The sequence below is a fragment of the Polyergus mexicanus genome, unplaced genomic scaffold, assembly GCF_030449975.1.
Source record: "Polyergus mexicanus isolate NDT 795.1 unplaced genomic scaffold, iyPolMexi1.0 SCAF_28, whole genome shotgun sequence".
In the NCBI taxonomy this organism is placed as follows: Eukaryota; Metazoa; Arthropoda; class Insecta; order Hymenoptera; family Formicidae; genus Polyergus; species Polyergus mexicanus.
Window position 1 is genome coordinate 258334 of NW_027223348.1, and position 24383 is coordinate 282716.

Consider the following 24383-nt stretch of genomic DNA (forward strand, 5'->3'; position numbering starts at 1 on the left):
TTTCTAAATTTTAGATCAAAATATACAAGTTTTACATCACAGGCTTGTATTCTTTGACTTGAAATTTCGAGACTCGAAACATCCGTGAACGTTCTACGATATCGCGAAGAAACGCGCTTCTAAATTTCAAATCAATGTATACAAGTTTTACATCACAGGCTTGTATTCTTTGACTTGGAATTTCGAGACTCGAAACATCGGTGGACGTTCTACGAATCGTCTCGAAGAACGCACGATGAGAAAACGTTGGTTAACATTCTACGAATTATCGCGAAGAGACGCGTTTCTAAATTTCACATCAAAGTATACAAATTTTACATCATAGGTTTGTATTCTTTGATTTGGAATTTCGAGACTCGAAACATCGGTGGACGTTCTACGAATCGTCTCGAAGAACGCGCGTTTTGCGCGAATAATATATGTTGTTATAAATAATATAAATTGTATATCCGAAAATGCGATAAATATTCGCGTTTAATATAGTTTACTTTAATAAAACGCTTCGAGAGAGAAATAACAAAGGCGGGTCGAGTATTTCTATAGTATAAAAAAATCGCGGAAATGTTCGAGCAATCCTATATGTAATAGATTTTGTTAAAATCTATTATAAATAGGACTGATCGGACATTTTCACGATCCTTCTATTATGCTCTCGGAAGTATTTTATATAGAGTAACGTGAAAAAAATGTTAATGCGAGTTACGATGTTATCATAATGACGTAATAGAGAATGTATATAGGGCGCGAGAAAGAGTACGTATAAAGTTCGAAAAAGAGAACGCAGGATACGGCCGCCGCGTAGCGGCGCGAGAGAGAACTCGTATAGAACGCGAGAAATAATTCGTATATAACGCCAAAAAGACGAACTCGCGCGTGTTTTTGCGAGTATTTTTGCGATATAAAAAATAATGGAAACCACCATTCAGTCTAATTCTCGGCTAATCTGGACTCGATTTGGTAAATTCTTGCGTTCTCTCTCGCTTGCATGTAGCATGATGAAAGAGAGCGCTATGCTCTATGCGAGTGAGAGAGAACGCAACAAAGCTGACCAAATCGGGTCAAGATTTGCCGCGAGTTAGACAGATCGATGATTTCCATGACTCTTTATTATGTTCTCGAAAGTATTATATATCGAGCATCGCGAAAAAAAGGTTACCGCGAGATAAGACGTTTGCTTAACAACGCGATGAAGAATTTATATAGAGCGTAAGAAAGAGTCCGTATAAAGTGCGAAAGAGAGAACGCAGGACGCGGCGGCCGCAATGGTTCACTCTGCGCTTCTTCGCGAAATTTCGCATCTCGGCATTGTAGAATTCCTTTCCTTTGTCGGTCTGCAGATTTTTCGGACACCGCTTAAAGTCTCGCACTATTTTAGATAACGCTCGGGTAACCTCGTTCGCGCTTTTGCTCTTAAGCAGTACAGCCCATGCGTATTTGTTTAACGCGTCGATAACGGTGAGTATGTAGTTGTGGCCTTTGTTGAGTCTCGCGTAAGGACGCATCTCGACCACATCCGCCTGCCATAGGTCGTCGTACCCGCGTATCGCGACGCGACGACGCGGAAAGTTTCTTCTCGCGGGCGCGTGCAATTTCTCGACTAGTCTTCGTTTTTCGACGCTCATAATTCTCTCCTCTTTCTCTCGAGAATAACGCTAGGTGGAATCTCTCTCTCGAGCGGCTCGCCGCTCCTGCTAATTTTCGCCAGTTCTCTTACTCTTCCCGATAGCTCGTCCGCGTCTCTTTTCAATCGCGACGTTGAATCTTCCAATTCTCGTATCTTCGTCTCGGATTTCGCCGCGGAATTCGCCGCGACGCGCGATTTTTGGGTTAGTTCCTGTATTATTTTACCTTGATTGAACAGTATTTTATGATTGCTCGCGCTTCTCGTCGAGGACTCCGCCGCGTTAAGCGATATAGTATTTTTCGCGACATCGATTCGATCGCTTAAGCCATTGATTCGTTTATCCAAAGCATCGATCCGTTTATCTAGAACGTTAGCGCTCGCTGTTATTCTCGAAATGGAATTTTCCACGACGTCTATTCGTTTACTCAGAGCGTCGTCGCGCGCTTTTATCTCGGAAACGAAACTCTCCGCGACGTCTATTCGTTTACCCAGAGCGTTATCGAGCTGGGCGAGTCTCGTGAACAGTAGGATGACGCCCTGCCCCGCCTCGTCCGCGTCTTTTCTCAATTGCGATGTGATTCCCTCGACGTAGCATTTGCTCGTCGCGTCGGCGTCCTCCTCAGGCTGAGCCAAGCGTTTTATCTTGCTCTCTCTCGCGTCATACTCGATGGAAGAGCTTAGACACAGCGCGTTATCGCGCACGTAATTTCGCAGAGACTCGATAGCCGGACGTAGTCTTCCGGTTCTCGCGTCGTAGCCTCGGTTCCTTAGAGGTGTGCCAAATTTGCTCACGGACATCGCGAATCCCGCGTACGACTGCGACGGTCGTCGACGCGACGGTTCGATTTATACGATCGCTCCTGTCTCGCGAAGCTCCTCGATTATCGATAGAATCTCGTTTTCGTGAGCGTTGTTGCCGGCTCGACGCGAAGCGTCTAACAATCGCAGACGATCCACTAATTCGTTCGGATCGTCCCAATGGACGTGATCGATTCTATTGTTCGTGACACGCATAGTCAACGGTACGCGACCCGCGCCTGTTTTTTTCGCGCCGCTGCCGTGAATAAGCGGAGCGATAATGAATTTGTATTTGTATCCTTTATTTCCTAAGACAGACTTTTTAGTGTCATGATCGCGTCTATGAGCGTTTGTTGTTAACAATATACTTCTGTATGTTAATTTATCTTTTTCTGTATATATGAGACTATTAGGAATTTTCATAAAGATTAATTCGTACAAACCGGGAGTACCGATGTATTTAATCTCATCTATGAATATAGAATCATTCGCGTCTACGTCGAATCGTTTATCGCCGAGCATCGCGCTTTTCTCGCCGATGTAAACTCCGTAAACGTGATCGATCTCATTCGGCGCTTCCCCGCCGAGAAGAGCCCCCATATACTTTCGCCCTAACGGTCCTAGCCGACCGTGCAATATCTCGCGACTTTGAGAAATTCGCGGAATTTGTCTAACGGGTATTTCGAGCGTCGAGGGCGATTCGAGACTCTCAGATTCGAACGTTTCCTTCTCGGTTTCGTCTCGCGCGAATGGATCTCTCTCAACGGAATACTCGTTTAATGGAGTAGAGACGGCGTCCAATCGTCGTCGCGCGCGTATTTGTTTCGCCTTAGATTTTTTCCAAACGGGAGTCAGCGCTTCGTCCTTCCATTTTTCCTCGATGCTCGTCGTCGAGGGCGAGGCGTCGATCGCGTCTCGCTTTATCGTCCCGCGCTTAATTTCGTCTCGCTCGGCGCGATCAGCGATGCGCCGCAGCGGTTCGACGATCGGTTTGAAACGATTCTCTATTGCGATCCCGTTTTCCATTTTGCCGGTCTTCAATGCTCTGTGTTTTTTACGAATCGACGCGCGCGTCTTAGCTATCTCTTTCGCCGTCTTTTCGCGTTCACCGATATCCGTCGAGGCCATTGCGACTAACGAATCGATTCTTCTAGCTCGCGGGAGAGAGCGATCTGTGCGTTCGACGTATCCGCGACGACTAATCGTTCTACGGTACAATGAAGTCGTTAAACCCTCGTCTGTATCTACCGGCGCGAAGCGCGCTATCTTTGTCGATCACTAAGAAACCATATTTATACCGTTAACACGCGCGACATAGCGCGTGAAAATTCTCGTACGACATATCCGTGTTCACGTGATCGTTGTACGCGTGACGTAAATTAGTGCCGTCCTGTTTAAAGAGAATTAACAGATTCGCGTTATCTCGAATCAAATTCTTCGGTATTTTAGAGTACGTTTGGCACAGATAGAAGCAATTGACGTTTGAGTGTCGACCCATAGCGTAATACTCCCTGATAGTATCTTGTTTGTCGCACGCTACATGGTCGAACACGAATATCGAATTCGGGAGCGCTTCGCTGAGCGGAATAACGTCAAAGTTATTAGAAAATGTGAAATAACCTATATCTTCCATTGGTGTTAATAAATTTTCTAAATATTGATATTTAGGCTGCTGCAACGACTTCGAGTAAACGTAAACGTTCTCGAAGTGAAGGCCATGCGAACTCTCCAACAAACTTATCAACGCGTTCGTTTTGCCGCAACTAGAGGGGCCGCAAATGAGCGAATAGCGCTCGGTAATAGATGACCGTGTCTGCGCGCTTCTTTCGACGGTCGCGTCCTATTGTCGAGGTTCGTCACCTTTATCGCGATCGGTTGCCGCACGAAGCGCATTCCTCTCGCCGCGCGCGTGCGCGGTGCACTCGCGCGAGGCAAGGTGAGACCTTTTTATTTATATACGAATAGATCGCCACCGATCGCGCAGTAGCGAATCGCGCGCGGTGAATCGAGATGTTTATCCTACTAATAGATAGCGACGATATTCTCGATTTCACCACCGATCAATTGCGGTATATCCCGAAAATAATTTTACTAAAGCATTTCGGTCGCTATGTGGAACGATTGTGGGAGAAACTGCCCGAATATATAAGAGTGGATTCGGAGGTGCGGCGCTACCGTCGATGTCTAGAGCATTATAATCGCTCTGGCAACGAACGCACATCGACGGTCCGGCGCCGCTCGTTAAAGATTGCGGCGAATGCAATTCGCGAAACGGCGGTACGGTGTGAGCCGTGGCGCTGGCTTGTTGAATAGAGCGATAAACACGCTCCCTTTCGAACTACATATACCAGGATATCAATTTTGCGGGCCGGGTACCCGTCTCGCGAAACGACTCGCGCGAGGCGATTGAGGCGTCAATCCTCTGGACGCGGCCTGCCGCGAGCATGATATTGCGTACTCGCGGAGCGGCGAGCTCGCTGATCGACACACCGCCGACCGCGCGCTCGCCGAGAGAGCGCGCGATCGCGTCGCGGCTAAAGACTCGACTTTCGGCGAGAGAGCCGCCGCGGCGGCTGTATGGATGGCTATGAAATCGAAAACGAAACTTGGAATGGGCGCGACGAGAATCAAGAGAAAGAAGAGCAAAAGGAGGACGACCGTTACGAGGAAAAGAACGCTTCCGATAGCGAAACGCGGCGGCTTTTTGCCCCTGCTACCGTTATTGGGAGCTCTCGGTTCTTTAGATGGGGGAGCGGCGGGAATCGCGAAAGCAGTGAACGATCGCAAAGCGGCGCGACGACAGATGGAGGAGTTGCAGCGCCATGATCGCGCGATGGAGGGTCGCGGTTTATATCTCGCGCCGTACAAGCGCGGGAGTGGCGTGTCCTCGACGAGAAGAAGAGGAAGAGCTAAAAAAAACTTCGCGTAAACAGACGCTAGAGATCCTCCTATCCGTCGGAGCAACGACGAATGAACAGTTAAATCGCGCGGCGATACTCTCGCGCGTGCCTCACTTTAGAGGTGTGTTTATGCGCGACGCGCTTCCGTCGCGAGCGCGCCGCGACGAGAGCGGCATTGTGAATTTAGACGACGCATCCGGACCGGGTACTCATTGGGTGGCGTACGCGAAAAAAGAGGGTGACGCGATTTACTACAACGGTTTCGGCGATCTTCGTCCTCCGCGCGAACTCGCGCGGTATCTCGGGCGCGACGAGAACATTCGATACAATCGTCGCTCCGAGGAGACGCGCGATCAGAATATCTGCGGACAATTGAGTCTTCGATTTCTCCGAGGAGTCGATTGGAGGAATCGTCGACTATAATATCGACCGTTATTCGTCGATCGAGCGCAGTTCGATCGCTCGCGCCGATCATGTCGCTGACTCTCACTCTTTCCGGACGAAGCAGCGTTCTCGCGGCGAGTTATTTTCCGCCTCTCGATTTAAACGACGACGATTACGAGTTAGGTTTAACCAATTTCGAAACTTATAATACGATACCGAATATAAATTCCGCGAATAATAAATTTTACTTCGACGATAATGACGAGATTATCGCGATTCCGGTAGGATCTTACGAGTTAAGCTCTACAAACGCGTATCTAAGAGCGTCGATTCGTCACAAACGACGAGCGAGAGAGGAGGGACGAGAGCGCGAAAACGAAGAACCGGAAACGAGCGATGACGATTACATATACGATGTTGACGGCGACTATTTCGAAGACGATGAAAATGGCGATGAAAGTGAAAATTATCTTCGCGCTACAATCCGGAAAGAAGAACGTTCTGTCCGAGGAGTCTTCTTTATTCGACGATTGCAAACTAACTAATATCAAACTGTATCTTAATTCCGATTTTTATCCTTACGACGACATGAATCTAGATTTCGATAAGCATAAAGTCGCCGTGTTATGCGATTCACCCTCGTCGACCGTCACCGGTTCGGCCTCGTCCTCCATCGGCCGCGATTCGGGCTCCTCGCCGATCGGTCGCGATTCGGGCTCCTCGTCGATCGGCGGCGATTCGAGCTCCTCGTCGATCGGCGATGCGACGACTCGCCTAACCTCGGAAACGGCGAAGTCGCGATCGCTCTCGCGAAGCAGACCGATTAACTCGGGGATGGCGAAGTCGCGCTCGCGCTCGTGAAGCCGACCGATTAAGTCGAACCGTTCGGAGGCTCGCGCGACGTCGCGTCGGCGAGCGTTGCGCAACGCGCTATGAACGTTTTGCGCCTGTGTGAGCATAGTTCTCGTTCTAGTTATTAAATCGTAGAGCGATTCTCGCGCCGTTCTTATACAGCCCTCTATTTCTTGTCTAAAATACAAAAGTAAAAGTTATTAAAAAGTTAGTAAAAGTAAAAAGTTATTAAAAGAGTTATTAAAACATTATAATTTATTATAATTCCAATCGAATACTTACATTAAACGCGCGATATCTACGTCTCCGTTCAACTGAAAGGCGAGTCTAAACGAATCCGGAGTATTCTCGATAACACCTTGCGCCTCCACGCGCAGATCCGTGGCGAGATCTCCCAGAACGTAGGACTTTATCGCGATTAAATCTCCGTTTACATAATCGGCCGCGTTAATTATCTGTTCGATTCGTTCCATATCGAACAGTTCGCGACCGATTTTAACTCTCGCCACTTCGCGCTCCACCGTCTCGCGCTTCGCCGTTTCGTCGCTTCGCTATCTCGCGAGCGAAAATACTTTGACACTTCTCGAAACGATCTCGCGTTTATAAAAATCGACGCGCGGATGTCGCGGTATGATTTATCGATCGCGCCGCGTCTTCCTTCCGCGACCGCTCCTCTAATCGCTCGACTCGAGCGGAGACGAACGAGTAATAAAGATAGATTATAAAGGAAAATAACAAAAATAGATTTTAGAGGAACTCGAACATCCGCTAGATAACGCGCATCCCGAATACTCGGCGAACGTTTATCGTCGCCGGAAGGGGGTATCTCTAATCGCTCATCGAGTGTCCTTCTTAGGAGACAAACGAATAATAAAAATAGAAATAACAAAAAACATCCGCTAGATAACGCGCATCCCGAATACTCGGCGAACGTTTATCGTAGCCAGAAGGGGGTGTCTCTAATCGCTCATCGAGTGTCCTTCTTAGGAGACAAACGAATAATAAAAATAGAAATAACAAAAAACATCCGCTAGATAACGCGCATCGTTGGAAGGGATATCTCTAATCGCTCATCGAGTGTCCTTCTTAGAGGACAAACGAATAATAAAAATAGAAATAACAAAAAACATCCGTTAGATAACGCGCATCGTTGGAAGGGATATCTCTAATCGCTCATCGAGTGTCCTTCTTAGGGGACAAACGAATAATAAAAATAGAAATAACAAAAGAGGAACTCGAGCGTCCGCTAGATAACGCGCATTTCGAACGCTCGACGTCGAAAGAGGCGCGTTTCCGTAATCGAGGCGAATCGCGACTCTCCCTCAAACGAATCGTCGACGCATTTCCCTCTCCCCCCACCCGCGTCATTCGTCGACGATAAAAATAGACGTCTCGCGGAACGCGCGAATCAATCGCACCCGGCGTCTCTCGATAGTTTACCGCGTCTTCCCCGCTTCGCACGATGACTAATGCGAGGACGGCTCTTCTCGCTCTAGCGACGACGCTCATCGCCGCGACGGTCGCCGCGCCCTTCGACTCGGAGAGGATCGAGGCGCTCCGTTTCCTGCGCGCGTACGGTTGTCTAAAGGACGATGGGGGATCGCTGTCGTCCGATAACGCGACATCTCTGCGTCGCGCGCTATCGCTGTTTCAAGATTACTATCAATTGTCGGGAAACGGCGCGTTAGACGCCGTTACACTTCACCTTATGCGCAAACCGCGATGCGGTCTCCCAGACATTCCCGATCGCGCGTATAGCCCGATCGCACGAAAATGGTCGAAACGGCGTTCGCGTTATGGGCGGCGAACTTGTCGCTAACCTTCGCGCGCGACCGTTACGCCACGATATATTGATATCGTATCGAACGGGCGCGCACACTTACGCGAATCGTCGGAACGTCGGCATTTGCCCGGCGACCTTCGACGGTCCGGGAGAAGCCCTAGCTCACGCGTTCTTTCCCTCTGGAACGACCGACTTCACATCGGAGATACACGTCGACGATTCTGAACCGTGGCACGTGTATCTAAACAAGAATCCTCCCGACACGCATCACCTGCTACAAACGCTAACGCACGAGATCGGCCACGCATTGGGTCTACAGCACAGCATGTGCAATGACTCTATAATGTTCCCGTATATACCCGACATCGAGAATCAATTTCCAGTTAAGCTGAGCATAGAAGACATTCTCGCTATACAGAATCTGTACGGATCTCACGACGACGGAAACTATCCGACGGCGACTCCCGCGACCACCGCGGCGCCCGCGACGACGAGCGTCGCGCCGACCGACCCAGCGCGCGCGGATCTCTGCGCATTGCGGGGCGTGGACGCCGCGCTGATAATGAATCACCGATTATATATAGCTAATCGCCGCAACACATGGTCGGTCGACATGACCGAGAAACGCTACGGTAGACCCATGACGCTCACGGATTACGCGACGTTTCTACCGGCGAATTTCACGCGCCTATCCGCCGCGTATCGAAGACCCTCGGGTGATCTCGCGCTATTCGCGAACGATTCGATCTACCTCGCCGAATATCCCAGTCTTAAGCTAAAATCGGGTTGGCCGAGATATCTCCACGACATCGGACTTCCCCGAAATGTTAAGATCAACGCAGCGATAAATACGCACACAGGACGAACCTACGCTATATACGACGATGATAAGGTCGCGGAAACCGACGAATGTCACATGATAGTCGTTAGACACGTCCATTAAAAGATATATTTCCCGGAATTCCGTCCGCGATAACGTCGGCCTTCCAATACATCGATGGTAATCTATATTTCTTCGCCAAACGTCAGTTCTACGCCTTGAACGAATTCACGAATATCGTAACCTCGGCGGGTCCTTTCGATCTACACACGCTCGGCATCGAGTGTCCTACGGATGGACTGCTAAGGCAATTGCGCGATCTCTTTAGTCGCGTCTATCGCCTCGGCGACGCGACCGAGAGAGAGAAGATCGACGATGAGAACGACTAGAGCGACCCTACCGTTATTTTTTAAAAATAGAATATATAAGAGAAAGCGCGCGAAAGGGGAAGAAGCGATCTCTACACGAGTATATAAAGACCGTCCATCCGTTGAGCGCTTCATTATTGACGGAGAACACCGAAGCTAACGCGCGAGAAAGAACAAACGAGAAAGAACAAACGAGAAAGAACGAGCGACGATGTATGCGACAATGGGGGGCCAACCGCAGCAGCAACACTCATTCGACGATCGATCGAGGCTAACCGAGCGAGACCGCGAAGATAGCGCGGAATACGCTAAAAAAGCTAAAATGGACAATGGGTAAGACTATCAAACATTTATTCGAACTAATAATTCGCTAGCACCGTTTCTCTCATCGCTCGCATCTATTTTTAGACGAGATCGCGATCGGACGCCGAGACGCGACGCGGATGTCTCGGTCGCGCGACCGCTCAGAATCTTAGGAAGACGCTATCCATTGACCAAAACCGCGTATAAACATCTAGAAATCAGCGTTAACATCAGCCGACCCTCTTTCGTGGAAATCGTCCTCGGAGATTGCCCACGGCAAAGAGATCTCGCTAACGCCGGATACGTGGAAGGAACTGCTCGATCTACGATCCATGCTTCTGTCGCACTTTCGCTCCGACGAGCGCGACGAGGCGCGCCCTCCGACGCCGATACACATCGGACAGTTGACGCTACGATTCGGCAAACTCAACAATCTCCGAATACTCCGTCTCGAAACGCTTAAGGTTCGTCTGGCCGTATCGAAGAGCACCGTAGTAACTATATTAAATCTGGAACTTTGCGTCAACCGCATCGTTGTATCTTTAAGCGGTTTAACCGTGCGCGTAGACAACAAGCTGACTCGTTTCCTCGACATCGCGGCAGACGCTCGCGATAAGGCGCTTATTCCCGCGATGATACGCGAAAGCGATAACTTCGACCGCAACGATCTGATCGATTGCGAGCTGCAGGCTCTGCTCTTCGGGGAATCGTGATACGCTTATCCGCGTACTCGTATTATCGTATTATTAATATATTTAAAATATTGTAAAAGAAAACAATAAAAACACTTCTCCTCTTTCGCTAGAACAACGATGTCTCTTTATTCAACGACCTTTCGAAGATTCGCCGTCTCGCTAAAGCGATAAGCGCGCTCGTATCGCCGCTAACGCGCGCCGCGAGAAGAGGAGGGCGACGAGGGACGCCCCTCCGTCCGCTCGACCGCCCACCGACGATCCCCCACCCCCCTCGACGCCGGGCGCCCGCCGTCCGCTCGCGGATCGCGCGTTAGAAGCGTCGCGCGCATCCCTAAAGAATCGCACGCTAGAAGCGGCGCGCGTCCCTAAAGAATCGCAATAGCGGATCTCGCGCTAGAAGCGGCGCGCGTCCCCTAAAGAACGAGTCGCGTCAAGGTCGAATGGGGAGAAACCGCGACCCCCCGAGCGACCCCGAGCGCCATCTCTCGAGCGCTCTCGGCGACTCGTACCCTGCGCTTCCCCCCGCCCGCGCTTCCCCCTCGCCCTACGTACCCCCCCCCCCCGTTCATCCCCCCCGCGGGCGCCAACAAACTGCTCCGACACATATCTCTGTCTCTCCCTCTCCATCGGTACTCTCTCTCTCGCACTCATGACAAAGTGGCTCAGAAGCATCCTTACTATCCTACTATAAGCGTCACGTATATTCGATTAATTTTTATACGATCAGTATCGTGTCAACTGCTAGTACCAACGGTCCACTTCTCATAACCGAGAGACAAAATGTACTCCGCTGAAGGAAGCACCAGCAACGGTTGCAAACGCGTGAATTACTACGTTCCATGAGACGAAATTAAGCCGTGTAAAAAACCGCGAGATGAAATTAAGCCGTACAAGAAGCCACTTGATTTGTAAGTATCACAAATGTTTTATATATATTTTTCATATATTTTTCATATATGTTTTTTTCCATGCTATTTCATTTTTTTTTGTATTTTTCAGATGCGGTAAACCACGTATTTTGGTACGCAGATTTGCTTTGACGCACACTGCTTATAAATACTTGGATATCGGAATCAACGTTGGAATAACATCTTACGTGGAACTGCATCTGGGCGATAACCGAGGCAACCGAATCGGTTTGTCTATCGATACATGGGAATCGCTAATGCTGAAACAAGCGGACGTTGAACAACTTGTACAAACGCCTAATCATGCACCGATATGGATTAACGATTTAACAATTGAGATTGTTAAAATAAGTGATGCGAGTGTTGTCAAACTTACGTTGTGCGATTCTTGCTTGTACATGAAACCGTCAACTATATTTTTCTTATTCGAACTCGAACACTGTGTTAATCACGAATATTTGAAGCTGTGCGAGAATCTAGAAGCTGTAAATGAGAGTTTAGATCAATTTGTTCGGAGTTTGCAAAGTAATATGTTTGGCGCCGAGAGAGATTCTGCGGTCAAAATCTTGCGCGAAGTCTATGATAAAACATCTATCATAGATTGCGAACTATTAGCTTATGCTGTGGATGAAATTTTGTCATTTATAAATTTATAAATTTATAATATATTTATAAATTCTCGGGCAGTCGGAAATCGGCGCTCGCCTTATATTTCAGACATCGACACCCGCCTTTGTAAGTACACCAATAAACATGTCCCGACGCGAATTCTAGCAGCCGGATATCGGCGCTCGCCTTATTATCTAATTTTAATGTTACGCGCAATAGTGCGCGAGCGGCTCTTCCTGGAAAAAAAAAAGATAAAGAGAGCACCGCGATGGTTCTATCTTGTTTATATTATTTATAAATTCTCGAACAGTCGCGGAAATCGGCGCTTGCCTTTGTAATACACCCCGCCGATTATGCTCCCGCGATAAGCATTCCCCGCCCGCCTGACGTCAGTCCCCCGCGCCACCAAAATCCCCCTCCGCCCGCGTGACGTCATGCCTCCTTGCCCGCGCGGTTTCCCCTCGCCCCGCATTCCCCTCGGAGGACCTGGCTTAGAACCGGTTTAGTAATACTACTAACATAAAGAGACACAAAGTAAAGAGAGAATATACTATTTATTTTCTTTATTATATTAATATATTTTTTTTATTTTCAGCCCGAAGTACGACTAGCCTGCCGGACCATAGGGCTGCCGGATTATTGGGGACGGCGACAGCCATGATGCCGCCCAGGCCCACGGCGGCCTGGGCCAGAACGGCGTCGGCGACGGCGACAGCGACGACGGCGACGGCGACGACGGCGACAGCCGGGGCAGCGACGGGCGAAGCGGCGAGGGTCGTGTTCACGATGGCCCGGCCCACGGCCGGGGCCAGGACAGGGACGACGACGGCGGCGACAGCGACGACGGCGACGACGACGGCGACGTCGCCGTTCCAAAGAGGACAATTCCTCTCCGAAAGGGAGCGCAAGGAAAAGAAGGTTAGTTAAAATTAGGCAAAAAAAATATATATATATAATATTGACATCGACACGATCAAATACATATATATATATAAATGCGAGTATGTATCTGATGTGATGGTAATAATGACTGCAATAATTAATATTGTTGTAAATCTTTTTCTTGGTTAGCCGCTACATAAAGACAAATGACAATTGTGTTGTTTTTGCATAGTTACATACATGTATACATGTACGCAATTAATTAAAAACAAGACAAAAAATTTACCTTTATGTAGCGGCTAACCAAGAAAAAGATTTACAACAGTATTATCGGATTAATTATTGCCGTCATTATTAGCATCACATCAGATATATACTCGCATTCATATACACATGTATTTGATTGCATCAATCGATGTCAATATTATATATATATATATATATATTTCAATATTATAGTCAATATATAAGTCAATATTATATATATGTCTATATATATATATATATATATATATATATATAGACATATATATAATATTGACATCGATTATTTGTACATATATATTGATAATTCATTATATTATAATTACATACATCAATATATATATATATATATATATATATATATATATATATATATTGATGTATGTAATTATAATATAATGAATTATCAATATATGTGTACAAATTGATATGTATGTCCGTAGTTATATATGCATGTAGAAATATTAATATTTTAATATTTTTTTCAGCGTATCAATGAAGCAGTGAGGCGGGCCATGAATAAAAACAAAAAAAAATATAATAAAATGCGGCGTTATTCGCCCGCATCGTCCGCACCATCCAGATACATGGCCGCCTCATCCGCACCACCCGGATATGTGCCCGCATCGTCCGCACCACTCAGATATGTGCCCGCGTCGTCCGCACCACCCGGATATGTGCCCGCATCGTCCGCACCATCCGGATATGTGCCCGCGTCGTCCGCACCACCCGGATATGTGCTCGCATCGTCCGCACCACCCGGATATGTGCCGGCATCGTCCGGACCATCCGGATACGTGCCTCCCCCAACCGCACCAACCAGACATTTTTTTTAGTTTTTGTATTTTTTTTATTTTATTTTAATTTTATTATGATAAGTTTTAGTATAAATAAGTTTATATATAGTATAGATAAATTTTATATAAATTTTAAGTTTATTAATTTTTATTAATTTTAAGTTTATTAATTTTAAGTTTTATATTAATTTTAGTGTAAGTTTTATATTAAGTTCACACACACACACACACACACACACACACACACACACACACACACACTATGTATAAACCAAATTTTTAAATAAAGTTTTTTTTTAAATATATTTAATTTATTTAAATTCCTTGTTTCTTTCTCTCTCTGTCTTTCTTTTTGTTTCTTTCTCTGTCTCTTTCTCTCTCTCTCTTCCTCTTTCTCTCTCTCTCTTCCTCTTTTTTTGCTTGTTCTTCATTGTATTTATTCATTCCCATTATTATATTCTTTTATTTGTTTAATTTTTATTCTTTTTATTCTCGTCTTCCAATATAATAATAATTATTAGTTTAATCATTAATTTATTCATCTTTATTTTATAGAATATAAATGAGATATTGTGTATTATAAATAGAAAAAGTAGTTAATTATGTGTATTTTTGTATGTACATGTGTTGTATTTAATTATAGTTAAATAGAAAAAGAAAATAACTTATTGTTGTGTATCTCATTTATGCTTTATAAAACAAAAATAAATAAATAAATTGATCATGTAGGGAGACGAGAATAGAAAGAATAAAAGTTGAGCAAATAAAAAAATATAATAATGGGAATAAATGAATAAAAGAATATAATAATGAACGAGCTGAAAGAGAGAGAGAGAGAGAGAGAGAGAGAGAGAGAGAGAGAGAAGGGCGAGTGAACGAGTAGGTGAATATGCGAGAAGCATGAAGCTAAGCGATTCGCGATACGTAATAGATAGCGAGCGAGCGATTAGAAAGAGACAGAGCGTATGATCGAGAGAGAAAAGATACTGCAATAATGTTAGTGTGTACATGTATATTACTCTCATACGCATGAAAGAAACAAAGATGGTACGATTATGTTTGTCCTTGTCATATAAGATTGCAGTTCCGTCTATCGCGACATCACGCAACTAATCTACTGCTCTGTTTTACTCTTGAGCCTCCATCTCGCATACACACATATGCACGAAAATTTTATTTTGCAAAATCTTTTTTATAAAGCTTCTAAACTCACTTCTCTAAGTTCACTTATACTCTTTGATGAAATGCCGAGTGCGGAGTTTACTGATTAGGCACGTGTAGATTACAAATTTGTTATATTAAGTAAATGTTGACGCAGAAGCCGATAACAAAACTGTAATTTTCTCATTTTTTTTCACTTTTCATATGAAATCGTGAACTCCGCACTCCGTTATTATGTATACTTTAATTATGGAAAAGGATTTGTTGATATCTATAATCAACAAAAAGATTTTGCAAAATAAAGAATATTCGCGTTCGGTAATCCGGCATCCTCTTAAATGACTAAACGCATAATTACGACGATAAACTGGTAGTAGACCGCGTAGCTACGCGATTATTTTTTCGAATGCATGTTGCTTTTTTTAAATTTTTATTTACAAAGATTTATACGGCTATGAATATAAAGTGTTAGTTATCTATTTACCATTTAATAATATCAGCAGTGCAAGTATGCAGATAATAGGGACTTAGATAATTATTTTTTGTCGTGTTGATTGTTATACGAATTTATAATTTTAATGAGACTTGAATAAAATTACTTTATAGTAGTTATTGTATAATATAAACTGGACTTGTTATTTATTCTGTCTATTATTCTGCTTTCGTAAAGTTCAAGAACATGTCCGGACTGCAGAAAGTCGACGGTAGAAGGAGATTTGAAAAAAATATATCTCAATTTTTGTAATGATCTAATGGAAAAACTAAACAATTTTATTTTGGAATATAATCAAAAAAACCAAGATTTAGATCGTTTTGCGAGTAACAACAAACAGTTACAAAATAAAATTTGTTTTCAAGAGCATCAATTACAATGTATTATGTATGAGAAAGATTCTTTGACATATGGTGCAATAGAAGCACAAAAATTTATAATGGCCAAATACAAAACGCACAAATAAAATACGACGAACTAATTATAGAAATAGAAAAATTAAAACAAAAAAAACGAACAATTTGAATGGTATGTTCTCTCTCTCATTTTTTTAATCTCTCCTTTTGTTATAAATTTTACAAATAGATAATAATTTAATAATTTAAGCTGTAGCTGGACCTGTTTTTTATTCTGTCTATTATTCTGTTGTCTTTTATCCTGTTTATTATTCCGTTTATAAAATTCGCAAACATGTCCAGATTGCTAAAGACCAACAATGGAAATGGAAATGAGGAAAATATACATGAATTTTTTTGATGATTTTGAGCAGAAAGATAAGCCACATAATCTTATTTCAAAATTGAAGCAAAGAAATCAACATTTGCTACAATTGAAAAATAAAATTGGCTCTCTTGAACGAACAATACATGTTATCTATGATAAAAATGTTTTAGAACAACAAAAATACAGTACGGGCCGCGTACGCGAGGCAGGCAGGAACGACGCAACTCACCATCCCATCCTGTGATTACGTGAAGTGCTCGCTGCGATCAACTGTTTGCTGTTTGCGATGGGGCGTATGTGTGAGAGAGAATGTATACGCGTATACACACACATACACATTCTCTCTCTCTCTCTCTCTCTCTCTCTCTCTCTCTCTCTCTCACTCACTGACTCTTACTTTGTATGTAGAAATTCGTTGCCCTCATACGACTTAATAAGTAATATTTCCGTATGATACAACGAGTAACTAGCAAACTTTTTTTCACTCACAATATGTACCACTTATCGAACTTTTACGAATTAATCCACGCACTTTATCGATAAACTGAATTTATTAAAAAAACCGATGTTATTATACGTCATTATATTTTCATATTTTATAGTTTCATGTTTTCGAAACTATCGAATTTACAATGTCGGAGGCTTTAGCCGATCACAGGACACATGATAGCGTCCGCGTCGATCACGCGTAATGTGATACATTCAGTCGTTCGGCAACCGGCAGCCGGCTACGCTAGTACCGACATAACTTGCTTGTTGTCGTCGCGCAGTCTCCGCATCGAATAACGCGTTTCTTTCTTCAAGTTATTTTAATAATTAATCGGTAGTAATCGGTAGATTGTTATTAACCGTTATAATCATTAATAAATTTAATTTATCGATAAAGTGCATAGATTAATTCGTAAAAGTTCGATAAATGGTACAATTTGTGAGTGAAAAAAAGTTTGCTAGTTACTCGTTGTGTCACACGGAAGTATTACTTATTGAGTCATATGAGGGCAACGAATTACTACATAAAAGGTAAGAATCAGTATGAGAGAGAGAGAGAGAGAGAGAGTGCGTGTGTGCGATCAGTTGTTTGCTACATGCGATGGGTGTAAAAGAGGGAGAAAGAGAGAGAGAGAGAGAGAGAGAGAGAGAGAGAGAGAGAGAGAATGTGTATGTGTGTGTATACGCGTATACGTTCTCTCTCACACATACACCCCATCGCATGTAGCAAACAGTTGATCGCAGTGAGCGCCTCACGTAATCACCAGCATCGGACGGTGAGTTGCGCCGCCCCTGCCTGCCTCGCGTACGCGGCCCGTAATTTGTTAATTATTTTGGCTTATAATTTAAAAACTAAGCCTCGAAAAAAATTTTGGCAAAGGAAAAATCGTCTTAGAATAGTGTCAATATATGACATTGTAAGGACAGAAGATTGTTTTGAATCACCCTGTATATCTTTGTTTTTTTGTAGACCAATGAAATTCAAATGGAGGATCTAATCGAAAAATTTAAAAAAATGTACATCCAAAAAAATAGATAAATTAAAAACATTAAACAAGAAAAAAATAAAATTGTAAAACTAATATATTTATTTTTTTAGATATTGCAGTATTAAAAAAAATATGTAATAATATTTAAAAAAATGTGGGATAATAGAGCTAAACTCACGCATCAAACATATAAAAGATCAAAGATCATCCCGAAGATATGTCTTAAGAAATTCTTCTAGAGATAATCTTTTGGATATCTGTTGGATATGCATTGATTGATTGATTGATCTTTATTAGCTTTCTCAGCTATTTGTAATACAAATCTAGTTTACATTAATTACAATATACTCCTTTAACATTCGCTTAAACGGCACAATTCTTTCATTCCGCTTTATTTCAGCTGGCAAGGCGTTATACATTTTCACTCCTTCGTAAAACATACTCTTTTGCGCATTCCTTGTTCTGCGATATTTTATTGCAATATCCCCAGCTTGTCGTGTTTGCCTTTCACTCTCATTTCCCACAATTTCTAACCTATTTCTTAATTGCTCCGGTAACATGTTCCTTAAAACCTTAAAAATAAATATACATATTATAATATAGCCTCTGTTTTATGGACATAAACTGCAGCGCTTGCAGCATACGCTCCACTTTGGTATGTCTATCACATTGCAATATGATCCTCATGGCCCGGTTTTGTGCTTTTTGCAATTTACTCAGCTGTATTTCTCCCATATCAATTAACAGCGTCGCACAATACTCAAAGTGAGGTGCTATAATTGTCTTATATACAATACATCTAGTGTATGCCGATATATAATTACCTATTCTATTCAAAAAACTCGTTTTTTTCCCTATTTTCTTTAGCATATAATCACAGTGGTCCTTAAATCGTAGTCTATCGTCAATAATTATGCCTAGGTATTTCATTATTTCCACACGTTCAATCTCAGTTCCATCCAAACATTTCAATGTTATATTACCTCGCAGTTCTTTTCTTATACTTCTAACAATCATATATTTCGTTTTTCCTGCATTCATTTTTAACTTATTTATATTCATCCACTCTTCTAGTATAGTAAATGCCATATTCATTTTGCCCTCTAATTCCGCGCTGCTTTCTCCAGTTACATATATTAACGTATCATCTGCAAACATTTTTATACTACATCCTTCTGGACAGATTTTTATTATATCATTTATATATACTATAAATAATAAAGGTCCTAATACAGATCCTTGCTCCATCCTTGTACTCCATATTCTGTGGTCATTAATTTAGACCATTTATTGTTAAATTGAACCTGCTGTGTTCTATCCTTTAAATATGATCTTAACCATTCTATAACCATTCCTCTAATTCCATATTGATATAATTTCTCTAATAATCTTTCTCTATCTATTGTTTCAAAGGCTCGCTTAAGATCCATGAAAATTACCCCTACCATTTTTGCCTCACTAACTATCAATTTCCACTCATCAATGACTGTTTGAATCGCTGTTTCACACGAATACTGTTTTCTAAAGCCCGACTGATGTCCTGTTATAATACAGTTATCTTCCAAATATGTTTCAATTTGCTTTTTAACTACTAATTCTAACACTTTTTCAAATATTGGTAACATATTTATAGGCCTAAATTCACTTGCTTTTCTAGCTTTCTCTATTTTTGGAATCGGTATTATTGTAGACGTTTTCCAACCTTTTGGACAGCAACCTTCCTTCAAAGAATTATTTATTATATCAACAAATTCCTCTTTTATTACGCAAAATGCTGCCTTTAATATATCGCTAGTTATTCCCTCCTCTGTACCTTTCTTTTTCGGTAGTCCCATAACAATTTCCTGTAAATGCTCTATACTAATCATTTCAAAATTTTCCATAATTCCCTCGTTTTCAATAACATAAATAATTCTTTTACATGCATTTCCAGTTTTACTCCCATTTATAGATTTTACTATACTATTAATACTTTGTATATAATATAAATTAAATTTATCTGCTATATTGCATCCTTCAGTGCTGTCTAATATTTCAAAATCTATATTCTCTACTTCCCTCTTACCTCCTGGTTCGCCTCTAATTATTTCTTTTAGTGTTTTCCACATAGATGTCGGATTTTCTTTATTAAGATCTATCATATTTTCATAATATTCCTTCTTCTTTGTCTTAATTAATTTAACTACTGTATTTCTTTCAATTTTAAATTGCAACCAATTTTGTTCCGTGTCATCATACAATGCCTTCCTATATGCCTCATCCCTTTTGGCCGCTGCTTCTCTTATTTCATCCGAAAACCACTTTTTCCTTTCCCATATTCTCGGAATTCTAAAATTTTTTCTAGGTGCTGTAGCGTCCAACGCATTTACTATACTATCAACAAATTTCTTCGCTCTCACACTGATATTCATATCTTGGTTTTTCTCTAATTTATTTTCCACTAACTTAATAAATTCATTTATATTAAATTCTCTATAATTTCTAACACTAAGTTCTCTGTATTTATTATCAAATTTATTCGCATTCAGTTCAACTTTTAGCCACGCATGGTCCGTTATTTTAGGTTCATGCATTACCTGCACTTCTATTTTATTATTAGCAAAAATTAAATCTATAATTGTTTTACTATCTTTCGTAATTCTCGTCGTTTTATTTACATATTGTTTCATGCCTAAGCTCAACATTGTCGTTTGTAACTTCCTTGTATAAAACGAATCTAACATAATATCTATATTAAAGTCTCCTATTACCATACATTCTCCCCGTATTATTAACTCTTCTATTATATCCTCCAGAAATCTCACGAAATCACCATGCGATGCACTCGGTGAATGATATATTACCATTATTATTCCTCTATACAATTTGTCTTTCACCTCATTCCTTATATATAAAACAACCCCTCCTGTATTTCTATTTTCAGCATCGCATCTAATTATACTATAATAACTGGCACGTTCACTTCACTGTCTTCAATTTCAGCGGTCAATCTTGTCTCTGATAACGTTATGAATGCCGGATTTACTTTCTTCATAATCTGATGTTGTATCTCATCTTTATGCGCCATCAAACTTTGCGCGTTTGTATACAATATTATTTCCGCTTCCTTCTGTAGTTGCTGTTTCGCATCTTCCCAGCCGGCTCTCCTCTTCTCCTCCTGTATCGCCCTTTTAAATGTTGGACATTCTGGGCTAAGGGCGTCGTGTTCATCACTTATCTTCAGGTTGTATGTTCGAATTTTAAACATACAATTTACACATTTTTTCTTTGTTGCCGTACATTCAATCGCTTTATGATTTCCCGCACATTTGTGGCATGTTTCATCTCGCGTACAGTTTTTTGCAATATGATAGTATCCCCAGCATTTAAAGCATCTTTTAACATTAATGTGATTGAATATAGGACATTTTCTCCATCCTACATTTAGTTTCCCTTTTTTTAACATCAATTCATGCGTTTCTTCATCTACTTCAATTATTATCGAACCTTCTTCTTTTTCTTTTCTTCTAAGTTGATTATTATCATTTCTTTTTTCTTTAACTATTTTCTTCACTATTCGCACTTGGAATCCATCATTTATTGCATCAATTCTATTCTGCTTCTTGATTGTAGTTATTAAGTCATCATCATCCAATCTCATTTCTTCTTCGCTGACATTGATAATTTTTATTTTAGGCTTCATCTGCGGTGATTCCGTAACTTTGAAATTTTCTCCTAGTTTGTCCTGCACTGTGGCTTTCAACGTTTTCATTTCTTCTCCAGTTTCACAACCCATGATCACTGTTCCCTTGCTTCCTTTTTTTAGCTTCGTTATTCCCATCGCCATGTTTTTGATATCTACCTTTTCTTTTATCAATTTTTTTGTAACTTCACTCTCTTGTTGAATCTTGGGTTTGATAATTATAACATTCTCTTTCTTTTTCTCTTTAACCGCTTCACTATAGCTCCTTTGTATTCCTCCTGTTGATCCACGTCCTTCTCCCTGTATCATTCTTTTCAGCTCTTCTAGCAGTTCCTGCTTAACATTTCCCAATTCTTCACGAACTATTTCCTTGACCATCATTTTAATTTCCTTCTTACATGCTGTTTCATCCTTTATTTCTTTTACAACTTTTACCAGCCAATTTATTTTTACGTCAATAGTCGATGATCCACTCGCTCCTGATATTCTATTTCCACTACTTGGCGTCGTAAACGAACCTGTAGATCCTGTAGATCCTAGCCTGTCCCTGCCGCCCCCGGCCACTGCCGATGCCTTCTTCATGTCTGCTTCACTTTCAATTGTAAATCTGTCAAATGGGCCAGAACACGGTACCAATTCTTGATTTTTATCGTAAATCCTATGCTTGCTTACACATCCTGGATGGTAAAACAGCTTAATACAATTCACCTGATAGCAAGACTTGCATGTTACCACCTGATTTTTTATTGTCTTTTTACATGCCGAGCATCAATATTCAGCATATTCATCGTCCATGCCGATAATTATCGGCCGAAACCGCTAATATCAGCGTAAGCGATCAGTCACCTCTGTTCCACTGTCACACGTCAGCACTTTTGTGTCCACCTTTAATGTCTACCTTTCGTGTGAGACTTTGGTGTCCCAAACAGAAAATGCACTTCTCACGCCCACAAAACAGCATATCCCGGCTAGATAACACTCATGGCTAATGCCGGTCTATGCCGCTATGACTTGAATAACTTTCTATCACTCCCCGTAACTATTTAACCGTTTAAAAGTTATTACTTTTGCGGAGCGATGTTTGACACGTCTTCTCCTCCAGAGAGAGAGAGAGAGAGAGAGAGAGCTGTATGACTAGGCAAAGAACCACGGTACAAATACATCTAACGCGCTACTGATGTTACCTCAAAAGATGGCGAGGAAACACATTACTTATTAGGTCTGGGTATTAATCATATAATTTTTTAAACAATACAATACTTCTCACGAGATCGATAAAAGAGATATCGATGCAAAAACATTACAATATTCTTGAAGAAATTTAATTAGTTGAGTGTATTTATTTTTAAATTATATTTAGATTTAAGTGTTCAAGATCTCTAATAATAATTGATAGTTATACGCAATCGTCAAGTATATATTTTGTTGTTCCAATACAGGAGCCGCAAATTTTAGACGGCAACACCAGTGTCATGACGTGTTACGGTCATTACATCCGTAAAATTTTATATTTATAAAAAAAACATCATATAGCCACGTATCCACAGTTAAAATATCTCGCTCAACACTATCTCTACCTCAGTCTCAGTTTTCTCTCTAGTGTTGATTCGAGTAAATGTGTAATGTATATGCTATCTATCGACTCGTGTAATTATAATAATCGCCTCGTATATAATTGTAATGTAATAATTAAACATTGTGATACCAAAATCTATTTACCAAAGTTGTCTGTACCAATGGCTGTAAGAATATGAAACGACTGTGTCCGATTATCCTTCACACAGCAAAATCCTTCCACGCCAATCCTGATAGTGGATTCCCGGCGATTTACGATCAACTAACCGTAGATCCGCTATCTGCTTCTCACAGCAAAAAAGAGATGAATATAATTTAAATTATTATATGCGATACTCGACGAATTGATAACCAAAAAGTAATTTATCTGCGACAAAAAATTGACTTTAATAAATCAAAGATAAGTTGATTTCTATATTGGACAATATGCAAATATATTGCAAAAATCTGAACCATCAACTGGCCATTTCTAATAATAAGAAAAATCAAATGCTGGAAAGTTTAAGATAGTATGTTCTCTCGTCTATTATCGCTGCCTTTCTTATTATACAATATTATCAGATATTAATTATCATCAAATTAAGCTAACTTTAAGAATTTAATCCGATAGTCAAATATATGTCTTACCGAAAATAATAATTACAATAATATTTCTTTCATGTATTTTATTAAAAATAAAATACTGAAAAACTGGCCTACCAGTCTTCCCTATATACCATATGTGTAATAGATCAACAGGAATGAAAATTATGTTAGCAACATACTTTATATTTAGCAGCGTATTTGCGTTGTTAATTATTCAATCGAATGTTATTATATATACAGATATAAATCCTATTTCATGTAAATGCAAGTTAGCGAGCTAAATGCGTCGTCTAGAGTCTAGACGGATTGTAGTCTCGTTTCTGCTTGCGGTTAAGATACATTCACGGAAGCCAACATATCGTTCGTTCATTTAAATTTACTTTCCACGCCGGATCCGGATTTGATTAATTACCCGGAAGCGTGAGAGTTGTTACCACGGCAAGCCGCTTACACTCGACTTTCGATCCTAGAACTTTGTTTCACAGCGAGTATCTGACAGTTTGTAGTGCTACAATGTAAATCGCGGCGATAATTATCAATAATTGTTAATGTTATTTATTTCTCGCATAACTGAAATTGAAAAATTTAATATCTTGACATTTGATATAAAATATATGATATAAAATAAATTCGTATCGATTTTATACATGCGCTTTTATAAATTTTTTACTATTTTATTTTATTTTTTTCAGGGAGATT

The 24383-nt window shown here is 41.5% G+C and overlaps 2 protein-coding genes across 2 annotated transcripts; one reads left to right on the forward strand and one right to left on the reverse strand.

The window, feature by feature from the left end:
- Nucleotides 1-1618: 1618 nt before the first annotated feature.
- LOC138943611 (tropomyosin-like) lies at nt 1619-2422 on the reverse strand. The gene has a single exon (XM_070314582.1). It carries the CDS (start codon nt 2420-2422, stop codon nt 1619-1621), a length of 804 nt encoding a protein of 267 aa, XP_070170683.1.
- A 5932-nt stretch (nt 2423-8354) lies between these two features.
- Nucleotides 8355-9284, forward strand: LOC138943612 (stromelysin-1-like). The gene has a single exon (XM_070314583.1). It carries the CDS (start codon nt 8355-8357, stop codon nt 9282-9284), a length of 930 nt encoding a protein of 309 aa, XP_070170684.1.
- Nucleotides 9285-24383: the final 15099 nt, after the last annotated feature.

Bases quoted from the DNA above. Each gene is read 5' to 3' on its own strand.
- LOC138943611 (XM_070314582.1), bottom strand. From the start codon at position 2,422: ATGTCCGTGAGCAAATTTGGCACACCTCTAAGGAACCGAGGCTACGAC.
- LOC138943612 (XM_070314583.1), top strand. From the start codon at position 8,355: ATGGGCGGCGAACTTGTCGCTAACCTTCGCGCGCGACCGTTACGCCAC.